The sequence below is a fragment of the Phycodurus eques genome, chromosome 5 (assembly GCF_024500275.1).
Source record: "Phycodurus eques isolate BA_2022a chromosome 5, UOR_Pequ_1.1, whole genome shotgun sequence".
Taxonomy (NCBI): domain Eukaryota; kingdom Metazoa; phylum Chordata; class Actinopteri; order Syngnathiformes; family Syngnathidae; genus Phycodurus; species Phycodurus eques.
Window position 1 is genome coordinate 5,943,522 of NC_084529.1, and position 13,366 is coordinate 5,956,887.

Consider the following 13,366-nt stretch of genomic DNA (forward strand, 5'->3'; position numbering starts at 1 on the left):
AGAGAAACCGGCGGTGTTTCTGGGTGTTGTTGATAAATGGCTTTTGCTTTGCATTGCAGAGTTTCAAGTTGCACTTACGGATGTAGCGCTGACCTGTATTTACTGACATTGGTTTTCTGAAGTGTTCCTGAGCCCATGTGGTGATATCCTTTACACATTGGTGTCGGTTTTTGATGCAGTGCCACCTCTGAGGGAACGAAGGTCACGGGCATTCAATGTTGGGTTTCGGCCTTGCCGCTTACATGCGGTGATTTCTCCAGATTCTCTGAACCTTTTGATGATATTATGGACCGTAGATGATGAAATCCCTAAATTCCTTGCAATTGTACGTTGAGGAACATTGTCCTTAAACTGTTCAACTATTTTCTCACGCACTTGTTCACAGAGGTGAACCTCGCCTCATCTTTGCTTGTGAATGACTGAGCAATTCAGGGAAGCTCCTTTTCTACCCAATTATGGCACCCACTTGTTCCCAATGAGCCTGTTCACCTGTGGGACGTTCCAGACAGGTGTTTGATGAGCATTCCTCAACTTTTTTGCAACCTATCCCAGCTTTTTTGGAACGTGTTGCAGCCATAAAATTCTAAGTTAATGATTATTTGCTAAAAACAATAAAGTTGATCAGTTTGAACATAAAATATCTTGTCTTTGTAATGTATTCAATTAAATATAGGTTGAACATCATTTGCAAATCATTGTATTCTGTTTTTATTTATGTTTAACACAATGTCCCAAATTCATTGGAATTGGGGTTGTGGTTTTACTCATAATATTCTTCTTCTATTCTCTTTCTCTTCCACCAAAGTTCTTTTCTATTAGGAAACATGTACATTTACTCAAGTATTGCTTTCAGGTACTGTACTTTATCGAAGACTGCTTGTACCAAGTGGATGTAAATTGGAACTTAAAAGAGAAGTATGAAAAATGGACAGAATTAACTTGGGGAAGTCAGTTTATGTGTGCGTATACAGTAAATGTACTGAGTGTAATAATTTCCCTGTCTGGTTGTAAATATCATTTTGTGTGTCATTTTGTTTAGAAAGTACTTTGGAGAGAAGATTGGACTGTACTTTGCCTGGTTGGGACTTTACACCCAGATGCTAATTCCTGCTTCAATGGTGGGAGTCATTGTCTTTCTGTATGGATGTGCAACAGTCGATGACAATATACCAAGGTAAACATTAGTGATATTACGGGTTGTGCTGAGTCTTCGAGGTGTGAGTCGAGTAATGAAGGGGGCGTGTCTGCGAGGTGTGTATTGAGGCATGCTTCATTTGGGGGAAGTGGTTGAGAGTTTGGCGCGACGTGTGACACTTTGACACAGCAATTTAGAACCCGTCAAGCAGCTCCATGTAAATGTGGGTTTATGCTTCTCCAAAGTTGAAAAACACATTACAAAAGCTGCCATACTGGTACAGCTCAATAAATTATAATAGTGTCAAAAGCTTAAGTTAGTTAAGTAGTTCAATTCAAAAAGTGAAACTTATATTCTAGAGATGCACCACACACTGAAATATTTAATGATTTTTTATTCCTGTATAATTTTGATGATTATAGCTTACAACAAATGACAACTCCAAATTCACCATCTCTAGAAACGAGACAATGTAACAAACTATTCTGAAACAATGGAATTTATTTTTTAATGTAGAATTGAGGCAGGAATTTGCCCTCTGAAAAATATTGTGAAGTGTTTATAAGTATATATAAGTGTTTAATGACTCTATGTGTGAGTACTGAAATCAATTGAGTTTTCTACAATATTAAAATTTTTTTTAGATGTGCCTGTATATGATTACCATCATTTGGGAAACAGTCACACACACAGAATAAGTTCAAATAATATTTTATTATTTCATGTCGACACAATATTATTATTATTTTTTTGTCATTCATAGTTGTTTCCAGGTGCCACAACAACCACCATATTGCAATGCATCACACATTATCTGGCCTAAGATACAGTTGCCTGTGATTATACACTTGGCCAGCAGGTGGTTTCGTGTGCAGATGAAGCATCAAGAAATGGACCATTACTCAAACCAGTGGCCGAAGTATTATGATGCTTTATGAAACTTCATCTCGCAATAAGTAGTAAAAATCATTAGATGAGATTAAACAACACGCATACATGCACACACACGCACACACAAACACACACACACACACACACACACACATTCTCGCATTTCTCCATTTGTGGGGTCCACCCTTTCCAGTGGTTCTACAGCGCTGAAAAAAATCAGAGAACATAAAAAAAAAATCCCAATCAAAAATATCACTTAAAGTTTATAGAATTTGAAACTTTTCTCCTCCACGCTAGTTTTTTTGGTCACTTCTGGGGCTCTGTTTCTAGCATTCCAAACTTGGTGAGGTCCACTTCCACAAATTCACACACACATACACACAACACACACACACACACAAATCTCTAGTTTTTGTGTTGTCACAGGGACTAAATTGTTTAGAATAGGTTGAGGTAACTTGATGATTCCTCCCACTTCACCCGGTGACAGTCGGTTGAAATGAGGAAGCAAAGGCAAGGCACAGGCCGGTGCTCGTTACGTAGTTGAACTATCCCATTGGGTCCTCATTTGTCAAGCTTCATGCTGCTATGGAAGGTAAGGTGGCAAATGGCCCTTGAAAAGTGTTTCTGGCAAACAGGTTGTCATCTTTGATCTTCATTGGGTAATCAAACTATTGTTGTCCAATTATAAAGACAGACTCAGTTTATGTACACCACTATCATTTTTTAACATAATCATGCAACTCATTATTGGAAAGATAAGAATCTTTCTATTCGAATGATGCAAACCATTCTTAGACCAACGTGTACCTCAGTCTCTGCCGTGGCTCACCTTTATAACATATACTCATGACCTCATGTGCAACATATCTCAAACCAGGGAGAATTTAATACAAAACGAAATTCCAGATTAAAATTGTAAATTATTTTAAAAACAATCATCAAACATTCAAGCACGGTACTAGTGTATAGCAACTGGTTCTTCCAATAGCACAAGACATTCTGTGAACTAGCGTTTGATTTACAAATACACAAAATAAAGAGAAGTAATTCTGTTGTTGACATAGTACTTGACTGCTCTCCAGTCTCTTGCTCCAAGCTTGTCAATTTCTGCATCAATACAATTATGGCATTCGTCTTTACCTGGCACCTGGTTCAACTTTATATACTTGCTTAGATGTCTCTCCTCTGCATCCACTTCTGAAGGTATCCATTTTCTTTTAATAACAGTTTTCTTACCTAAGTAGTCATTAAAACAACACGTTAAAGGTTAAAGTTAAATCTTAAGAACTGAAACACAATTGGATTTATACCATACAGTACCCTCCAAAAAGCATTCAATAGCAAAGCCAAGGTTTTAGTTTTAGTTGAACCGTATAATGGAGACATCTCAGTTTAAGCTCAAAGGATGAATATAAGAAAGGTTCAGAATCTTAGCTTGCATTAATTGGCATTTACATTGAGATGTGTTTAAAAACAAGGAATAGAACCATTTGGGCTTTTGATTTTTGGTTTAATATTTTCTGATCATTAAAGTATGGTATTACCTGGGTATTCCCTGTTATCAGGCATGCATTTTTGTATATCTCTTTTGGTTATACTCAATACAAAGGCACAAGTATAGTTCTCTGTTATTCTTTTTTTGTTTGTTTCTGATAATACAATGTTAGGTACAGAAATGGTTGAGTATTTTCTTTCCAGCAACAATAAGGTTATATAAAAGGCTGCCGATTCACAAAAAAACACCATGTTGACATGCTGGTTGCTGTCTAGTGTAGGGACACAACCTATACGCCATAAGTGCAAACTTCATGTAAATACAGCCAATACAAATAAAATGGTGGCTGGCTTGACTTATACTCTTTTCCACTGGAAGCTGGTCTGAAGGCAGTGTTAAAGAGACGGAGGACACACGGCAACGACGACTACTGGTACATACCTTAGCAGCCGCCTGGTAATCCCCTTGCTTGTTCTCACTTTTTAGGAATTTAGAATAATGACTCACTTAGCTGTTCTTTAACTTGAAGCATCTGGGTAAGATGCATTTCTGGGGTGTAGGCATATCTAGCTAGCTAGCTGCATGCTGTTGTGGTAGAAATGTGCAATGTGATTATAACCAAGTAACTTGCAATTGCAATGGATAGATGATTGTTTGAATCAGAATCAGAATCAGAATCATCTTTATTTGCCAAGTATGTCCAAAACACACAAGGAATTTGTCTCCGGTAGTTGGAGCCGCTCTAGTACAACAGACAGTCAATTTACAGAACACTTTGGGGACATAAAGACATTGACAAAAAACAATTGTGCAAAAAGATGCAGAGTCCTCTAGCACTTAGAGCAGTTCGAATGACTAATATTGCAATAGTCCGGTGCAATGACCATTGTGCAAAGGGCGCTGAGACTTCAAGGAGTGTATGCGGTTTAAAGTGACGAGTAGTGTGATCATCTGGGACAATGTTGGTTGTGCAAATGTTACAGATACTCCTCAATCAGTGTGCAAATGGAGAAGATGCTACTCTGGCATGAGTGGCCAGTATATGCAAATAGTGCAGCATGGCGAGACAACTACAGTGAGTGCACGAGTAATACATAATTGGCCCCACAGAAATGTGACAACGAACTCAAGTCAAAAAATTTCCAGCTTGTTGTAATGGAATTATAGGTTAGGTGTTTAAGAAGTTGATCGCAAGAGGGAAGAAGCTGTTGGAATGTCTACTAGTTCTAGTTTGCGTTGATCGGTAGCGCCTACCTGAGGGAAGGAGCTGGAAGAGCTGGTGACCGGGGTGCAGACGGTCCGAGAGGATTTTGCACGCCCTTGTCTTAGTTCTGGCAGCGTGCAAGTCCTCAATGGTGGGTAGGGGGGTACCGGCAATCCTTTCAGCAGTTTTGATTGTCCGTTGCAGTCAGAGTTTGTCCTTTTTTGTAGCAGCACCAAACCAGACTGTGATGGAAGAACACAGGACTGATTCGATGACCGCTGTGTAGAACTGTCTCAGCAACTCCGGTGGCAGGCCGTGCTTTCTCAGAAGCCGCAGGAGGTACATCCTCTGCTGGGCCTTTTTGAGGACGGATTTGATGTTGGTCGCCTACTTCAGGTCCTAAGAGATTGTAATTCCCAGGAACTTGAAGGTCTCGACGGTTGACACAAGGCAGCTGGACAACGTGAGGGGCAGCTGTGGCGAAGGATGCCTCCTGAAGTCCACGATCATCTCTACAGTCTTGAGCGTGTTCAGCTCCAGGTTGTGCCGGCCGCACCATAGCTCCAGCCGCTCCGCTTCTTGTCGATATGCAGACTCGTCACCGTCCTTGATGAGGCCGATGACAGTGGTGTCATCTGCAAACTTCAGGAGCTTGACAGTTGGGTTTGCTGAGGTGCAGTCATTCGTGTAGAGAGAGAAGAGCAGCGGAGAGAGGACACAACCTTAGGGCGCCCCAGTGCTGATGCTGCGTGTGGATGAGATGGCCTCCCCCAGCCTGACCTGCTGTGTCCTGCCCGTCAGAAAGCTGTAAATCCACTGGCAGATGGCAGGTGAGACGCTGAGCTGGAGAAGCTTGGTTGAAAGGAGTTCAGGGATGATGGTGTTGAACACTGAGCTGAAGTCCACGAACAGGATCCTCGCGTAGGTCCCTGCACTGTCGAGGTGTTCCAGGATGAAGTGCAGTCCCATGTTGACTGCATTATCCGCAGACCTGTTCGCTTGGTAGGCAAACTGCAGGGGGTCCAGCAGGGGACCTGTGACACTCTTGAGGTGGTCCAGCATGAGACGTTCAAAGGACTTCATGACCACAGATGTCAAAGCGACAGGCCTGTAGTCATTCAGACCAGAGAGTGCAGGTTTCTTGGGGACTGGAATGATGGTGGAGCGTTTGAAACAGGATGGAACTTCGCACATTTCCAAAGATCTGTTGAAGACCTGAGTGAAGTCTTTCAAAAGCAAAACAAATGGCATGCTACACTATGTTGAAAATGCTGATGTTCAACTGTAGACAGGAAAGACTTGCTAAGCATGTGTTTCAAGTCTCAGTCAGTCGAGTCTCATGATTGCCACGTCAAAGTCGGGTCGTAGTTAAGTTTTAGCCAAGCAAGACAAGTGCCAAAATTGTTAAATCAAGTCATGTAATTCGAGTCCCCTACCCCTGATGTGTCGTATTTTTGGGGGGTCTGCTGTATCACCACATTCATGTGTCTGCACATTAATTGATTGTGAATACAATCAATTCTTTTTTTCTTTAATAATTATGGAGGCTTGCGTGTGTTTTGCAGTTTGCACCAACTTTTTCTGATTTGGTGCTCAACAAGTAGCTCTGCCCCTAGTCTGGTAATGAAAACCATACTTGGTGTTGGCCTAGCAGTAGAGTAGGGTGATCAGTGGCCAGAACTGCCTTAATAAAACTGGGTAAATTCTACTATTGTAACAACGCTAGCAGGTGGAGTTCAATGGCCTGCACCCACAGGTCACAGTCCAAAGAGGCAATGTGGAAAACGTCAGCTCGGGTTCTCTCTGGTGGATGAGACGGTAGCTCAGTCTGTCCTGGTGAAAAGGGAGCCAAAAGGGGAAGCTGTTTATTCAGAAGTTTCTCTATATTCCATCCCTTACCTATGGTCACGCACTGTGGGGAGAGACCGAAAGAATGAGATCGCGGATCAGATACAAGTGGCCTAAATCAGTTTCCTCCACTGGGTTCCTGGGCTCTCCCTTTGAGATAGGGCGAGAAGAAGAAAATGGAGGAGGAGGAGGAGAAAATATTTTATTTTTTAAAATAATTTTATTTACGAATGAAAATTAACAAGGCATGGTGGGCGACTGGTTAGCACATGTGTCTCACAGTTCTGAGTTTAAATTCTCTCAAATTCTCTGAGTTCTCACCGGTGTGGAGTTTGCATGTTCTCCCCATGCCTGCGTGGGTTTTGTCCGGGTACTCTGGTTTCCTCTCACATTCCAAAAACATGTGTGGTAGGTTAATTGAAGACTCTAAATTGCCCGTAGGATTGAATGTGAGTGTGAATGGTTGTTTGTTTATATGTGCCCTGCGATTTGCTGGCGACCAGTTCAAGGTGTACCCCACCTCTCGCCAAGAGTCAGCTGGCACAGGCTCCAGCACGCCCGCAACGGATGGTGAATGGAAAATTAACAAAAAGACATTGCTTCAACATTACCAAGACAATCCAACTCAGCTGAAAATAGCACTGAAATTGAGGTATTTTTGTTTGGGAGAGACTGCACAAAATCCCTTCATAAACCCACGTCTCTCCCCCCAAAAATAAAAAAAACTAACAAAAAGAAATTGCTTCAACATTACTAAGACAACTAAACTAAGGCGAGAATAGCACTGAACTTAATCTCTTTTTGTGCATTCCTGGGCCCCCTGCAGCTTCTATGCTAGGTTGACGATAATTCCTTTTCATCTCTGTGCCTTCGTCAGCCAATAAATCAGCAACCACTGCGACCCAGTCTTCAGTATTTACAAATTATGTAGCAAAAATGTTGATCAGGTTTTCGCCATTTGGCATTTTAGTAGTAGGCAGTAGGTAGTGACATTCTAATTTTAATTCCAAAGGCAGTCAACATCGGATGTTTTAGTGTTATCCTTACCTGTGCACTATTTTTTAAAGGTATTAAAAATGCTTGCTGGGATTTTCTGGGATGTTCACTCCTTGGGAGACTTTCAGCTGCCAGACCAGCATCTTTCTAAAATAGCACAAAGAGGTGCACAGACTTGCGGATGATAGATAAATTAATGCATTTGCGATTAAAGGTCTATATAGTTTTTCATTCACTGCTTTCACTTTTGACACTTTTTAGACCTTTATATTGAGTTTTATCTTTGAATTGTGTCTTCCAGCATGGAGATATGCCACCAAAAGAACAACATCACCATGTGTCCTTTGTGTGATAAAGTGTGCAGCTATTGGAGCCTAGGTTCTGCTTGTGGAACTGCAAGGGCCAGTCACCTATTTGACAACCCAGCTACTGTATTCTTCTCGATATTCATGGCTCTTTGGGGTATGTAAACAAACACGCACACACACACACACACACCGACACACACACACACGTCCACATTAGTAGTATTTTTGTTATTATATTCATGCTGAACACAGAAGTATTAAGTATATGTAGTGTATATTATATATTAGGGGTGACACTAAATTAAAAAAAAGTCTAATTACTGAGAGGATTTATAATTAATGAAAATCTATTCATCAAATTTTAATCATACAGCAATATTTGTGCGAAAAAGGCAACCTGGCGCAATGTAATGGATTTTAGTAGACAATTTAATCAAATAATCAATACAGACAGGACTATTTTTAACCCTGGAAAAATGCATTGAGTTACATTCCAATACAAAACAATAGAAAAACCAATAGACCACATCCCTGGCAAAAATTAAACAGACCTAAAGTTAAAGTGCCATTTTAAGACAGTTTTATTTATTTATTTATTTATCAACAAAATGGTTTCTGCGTGGCAGTTGAAAACTTGGAGGGTTTTAGTGCTTTGGTGGTTCGAAAACTCCTTTTTGCACAAATAGCACAAAACCATGCTTTTCCACCTGTGTGGTGTTTGCATGTTCTCTACGTGCCTGCGTTGGTTTTCTCCGGGCACTCCGGTTTCCTCCCACATCCCAAAAACATGCGTGGTAGGTTCATTGAAAAAAACTCTAAATTGCCCCTAGGTGTGAATGTGAGTGCAAATGGTTGTTTGTTTGTATGTGCCCTGCGATTGGCTGGCAACCAGTTCAGGGTGTACCGCGCCTCCTGCCCGATGATAGCTGGGATAGGCTCCAGCACTCCCTGTGACCCTTGTGAGGATAAGCGGCTCAGAAAATGGATGGATAGATGTATGGCTAAAGCTGCTTTTTGTAATACGTCATATAGTCAATGTTTTATCAGTTATGAGTTTATATACAAATATATTGACTAAGAAGTTGTCTGTTAAAGACAAATTAGCCTTGTCAATGTTTACTGCTTCGTTGAGCTTATGTTACCATCTAAGGCAGGTGAGATCTATCTAACAGTGGTGTTACATACACTGTAATAGAATTTAAATGGCCGGTCGCCATGGGCATCACAATTTCAGGAAATGTTTTTATGTCACAGCGTTTTAAAATTTGAAGTGATTTTCATCTTGGCGACATGTTGGAAGACCGGTTGGCACATCTGCCTCAGAGTTCTGAGGACGAAGGTTGGAATCTCGGCCCCGCCTGTGTTGACTTTGCATGTTCTCCTCGTGCCTGCTTGAGTTTTCTCCGGGTACTCCGGTTTCCTCCCTCATCCCAAAAACATGCATGGCAGGTTGATTGAAGACAATAAATTGCCCGTAGGTGTAAATGTGAGTGTGAATGTTTGTTTCTATGTGCCCTGTGATTTACTGGCGACCAGTTCAGGGTGTATCCCACCTATCACCTGAAGAGAGCTGGGATAGGCTCCAGCACAACCCCTCACTAGGGTCGCGAGCGTGAAAATTGATGATATATATAGTGAGTAAGGAACATTTTCAGACCCCCTTAAATGTTTCACTCTTTGTTATATTGCAGCCATTTGTTAAAATCATTTAAGTTCATTTTCTTCCTCATTAATGTACACACAGCACCCCATATTGACAGGAAAAAAATGGCATTGTTGAAATTTTTGCTGATTTATTAAAAAAGAAAAACTGAAATATCACATAGCCATAAGTATTCAGACCCTGTGCTGTGACATTCATATTTAACTCGGGTGCTGTCCATTTCTTCTGATCATCCTTGAGATGGTTCTACACCTTCATTGGAGTCCAGCTGTGTTTGATGATACTGATTGGACTTGATTAGGAAAACTACACCCCTGTCTATATAAGAATTTACAGCTCACAGTGCATGTCAGAGCAAATGAGAATCATGAGGTCAAAGGAACTGCCTGAAGAGCTCAGAGACAGAATTGTGACAATGCACAGATCTGGCCAAGGTTATAAAAAAATAATTGTGCTGCACTTAAGGTTCCTAAGAGCACAGAGGACTCCATAATCCTGAAATAATAATCCCTTTTTAGAGTTGTCCGTTGGGCAAAACTGAGCAATTGGGGGAGAAGGGTCTTTGTGAGAGAGGTAAAGAAGAACCCAAAGATCACTGTGGCTGAGCTCCAGAGATGCAGTGGGGAGATTGGAGAAAGTTCTAGAAAGTCAATCATCACTGCAGCCCTCCACCAGTCGGGGCTTTATGACAGAGTGGCCTGACGGAAGCCTCTCCTCAGTGCAAGACACATGAAAGCCCGCATGGAGTTTGCTAAAAAAAACACCTGAAGGGTGTTTTTCAGCTGCAGGGACAGGGAGACTGGTTGCAATCGAAGAAAAGAGGAATGGGGCCAACTACAGAGATTTTGAATGGCCCAGCCAGAGCCCTGACTTAAACCCAATTGAGCATCTCTGGAAAGACCTGAAAATGGCTGCCCACCAAACTTTCACCATCCAACCTGATAGAACTGGAGAGGATCTGCAACGAGGAATGTCAGATAATCCCCAAATCCAGGTGCGAAAAACCTGTTGCATCATTCCCAAAAAGACTCATGGCCTTATTTGCTCAAAAGTGTGCTTCTACTAAATACTGAGCAAAGGGTCTGAATACTTATGTTTGTGTGATGTTTCAGTTTTTCTTTTTTAATAAATCAGCAAACATTTCAAAAAAATTTTTTGTCAATATGGGGTGCTGTGTGTACATTAATGAGGAAAAAAATGAACTTAAATAATTTTAACAAATGGCTGCAATATAACAAAGAGTGTGGCACGGTGGACAACTGGTTAGAGCGTCAGCCTCACAGTTCTGAGGAACGGGGTTCAATCCCCGACCGCGCCTGTGTGGAGTTTGCATGTTCTCCCTGTGCCTGCGTGGGTTTTCTCCCGGCACTCCGGTTTCCTCCCACATACCAAAAACATGCATGCTAGGTTAATTGACAACTCTAAATTGCCCGTAGGGGTGACTGTGACTGTGAGTGTGAATGGTTGTTTGTTTGGATGTGCCCTGCGATTGGCTGGCAACCAATTCAGGCTGTACCCCGCCTCCTGCCTGATGATAGCTGGGATAGGCTCCAGCACGCCCGTGACCCTAGTGAGGAGAAGCGGCTCAGAAAATGGATGGATGGATGGATAACAAAGAGTGAAAAATTTAAGGGGGTCTGAAACATTCCGTACCCACTGTATATATATCCATCCATCCATCCATTTAATATCCTCTTCCTTTTTCGTATGCCTCGTTTCTTCTCATTACCATTATTCATGTTTCCTTTTTGTAGTTAGATCCTTGTAGTTTAGTTTGTAGTTTCCCTGTAGTTTGCCCATTATATATAATATTTTCTATAAAATTCCACTTCTTGTTGTGTTTGTGTGTGTTTTGAGTTTAATAGTGAAGCTGCTGTAGTCAAGAACTCGTATTTCCTTCTCGATGAAAGAGATTGATCGAAGGTTTTTTTCGTCACTTTTCCGAAAATGTACACATTAAAAGCCAATAATCTTCAGTGCTGTACTCACGACCATGTATATGTATAGGTTGGTCGTGGAGTGGTCTTTCTCAGTTGTCTCGGGAGAAAATGAGGCAGGTTTAGTTGAAGAAAAAGGATGCACAAAAATAAAACAATAACAGGCGGAAAACGAAAAAGAAAGTTGTTGTCCTGTTGGGATGCACTCATAACTTTCCTGCCGATTGATCTTGTGGCGGGCCCCACTCTTGCTCTCAACTGCGTGCATGACCAGTATGGAATGCCAGTAGTTGCTTACTAATTAATCATATATTAATCTAAAACACTCCCAACTTTGTACTCTTACTCGTAGATCAAGCATATAGAATAATGGTCGAAACTTTAGTCTTGGCAAATCAACTGCTTATTGTTCAAAACAACATTTCGTACTGTTTGGCCTCAAATCAAGATGAACAGTTCTCAAAGTCTCACAGCTGGACCTGTAAAGCTGACACAATGCCACAGACATCAAGTCATACATTTAGAATATTTGAGGTTGATGAGCAAATGGTTCTTTGAACTTTATCTTGGCATGCAAGACCAGCGGACTTAATCATAAAATGTTACATTAACACAAGTTGTATTGGTTTGAAGTTTGCATTTTTTGGAACATACAATTAATTAAAAATCACAAGAGGTGATAAACAAACCTACCGAGCAGAAATATTTTGAAACCTCGAAGCTGCCTGAGGTCTCTTCACTCCGCTTCTGTTTGCTAGTCTTGCCCAGTTCTTATCACGCAATGGGCATTTTTTTATTTTCCAGATTTGGCTATTCTAAAACAGTAAGGTCAGCGCAAAGCTGACGCTGTGCCCGATGGTGCACAGCAAATGACTGACACCTCGTCGGTCACACCTTCTCTGTCTGATAGGCTTTTTCCCTTGCATGTGGTGGTTTATTGAGAGAGAAAGAAAAACTGCAAACATCCCTTTCATCGAGTTTTATACAAATAATACGTGTATTGAGAATATGATTCAAATTATTTAATTAACCAGGACACTGGAATCGTTTCGGTTCAAACAAGACAGGTGCATTTCTCATGACAAAAAATAACCATCATCAGACTTTCTTTTTTGATGATCTCTTCAATGTCCTCTACTCTGTCTTTAAACAAAAGCTGCCATGTTCATGGAGCATTGGAAGAGGAGACAAATGAGACTTAATTACGAGTGGGACCTAACCGGGTTTGAAGATGAGGAGGTAAGGCTTCCGTAAATGTCAGATAATTTGTATGGCCAATCCAATCAAGTCATGATATCCTGAGTTTTCCTAAGTCACAGTCAGTATTAAAGACCTAAGGGTGAGTGTGTTTTATATATATATATATATATATATATATATATATATATATATATATATATATTTTTTTTTTATATATATATATCTTCTTTTCCGCTGGCACGGGGTACGACTGGTTAGCACATTTGCCTCACAGTGCTGGGGACTGGGGTTCAAATCCCACCCCCACCTGTGTGGAGTTTGCATGTTCTTCCCCTGCTTGGGTGGGTTTTCTCCAGGCACTCCGGTTTCCTCCCACATCCCAAAAACATGCATGGTAGGTTGATTGAGGACTCTAAATTGCCCGTAGGTGTGAATGTGAGTGTGAATCGTTGTTTGTTTCTATGTGCCCTGCGATTGGCTGGCGACCGGTTCAGGGTGTACACCGCCTCACGCCCGAAGATAGCTGGGATAGGCTCCAGCAGCCTGCGACCCTAGTGAGGATAAGCGGTAAAGAAAATGGATGGATGGGTGGATGTTCTTTTCCTTTGGGCTTGTCCCATTAGGGGTCACCACAGCGTGCCATCCTTTTCCATGTAAGCCTATCTCCTACATCCTCCTCTCAAACA

General features: G+C 41.3%; 1 protein-coding gene across 1 annotated transcript in view; it reads left to right on the forward strand.

Annotated features, from left to right (window-relative positions):
* The window catches only part of LOC133402557 (anoctamin-1-like), a 96,017-nt gene that overhangs the window by 40,381 nt on the left and 42,270 nt on the right, over positions 1-13,366 (forward strand). Inside the window, exons 10-12 of the mRNA XM_061676464.1 lie at positions 1,040-1,174; positions 7,874-8,034; positions 12,637-12,719. Coding sequence (XP_061532448.1) covers positions 1,040-1,174; positions 7,874-8,034; positions 12,637-12,719 — 379 coding nt within the window. The remainder of the gene's footprint in view (positions 1-1,039; positions 1,175-7,873; positions 8,035-12,636; positions 12,720-13,366) is intronic.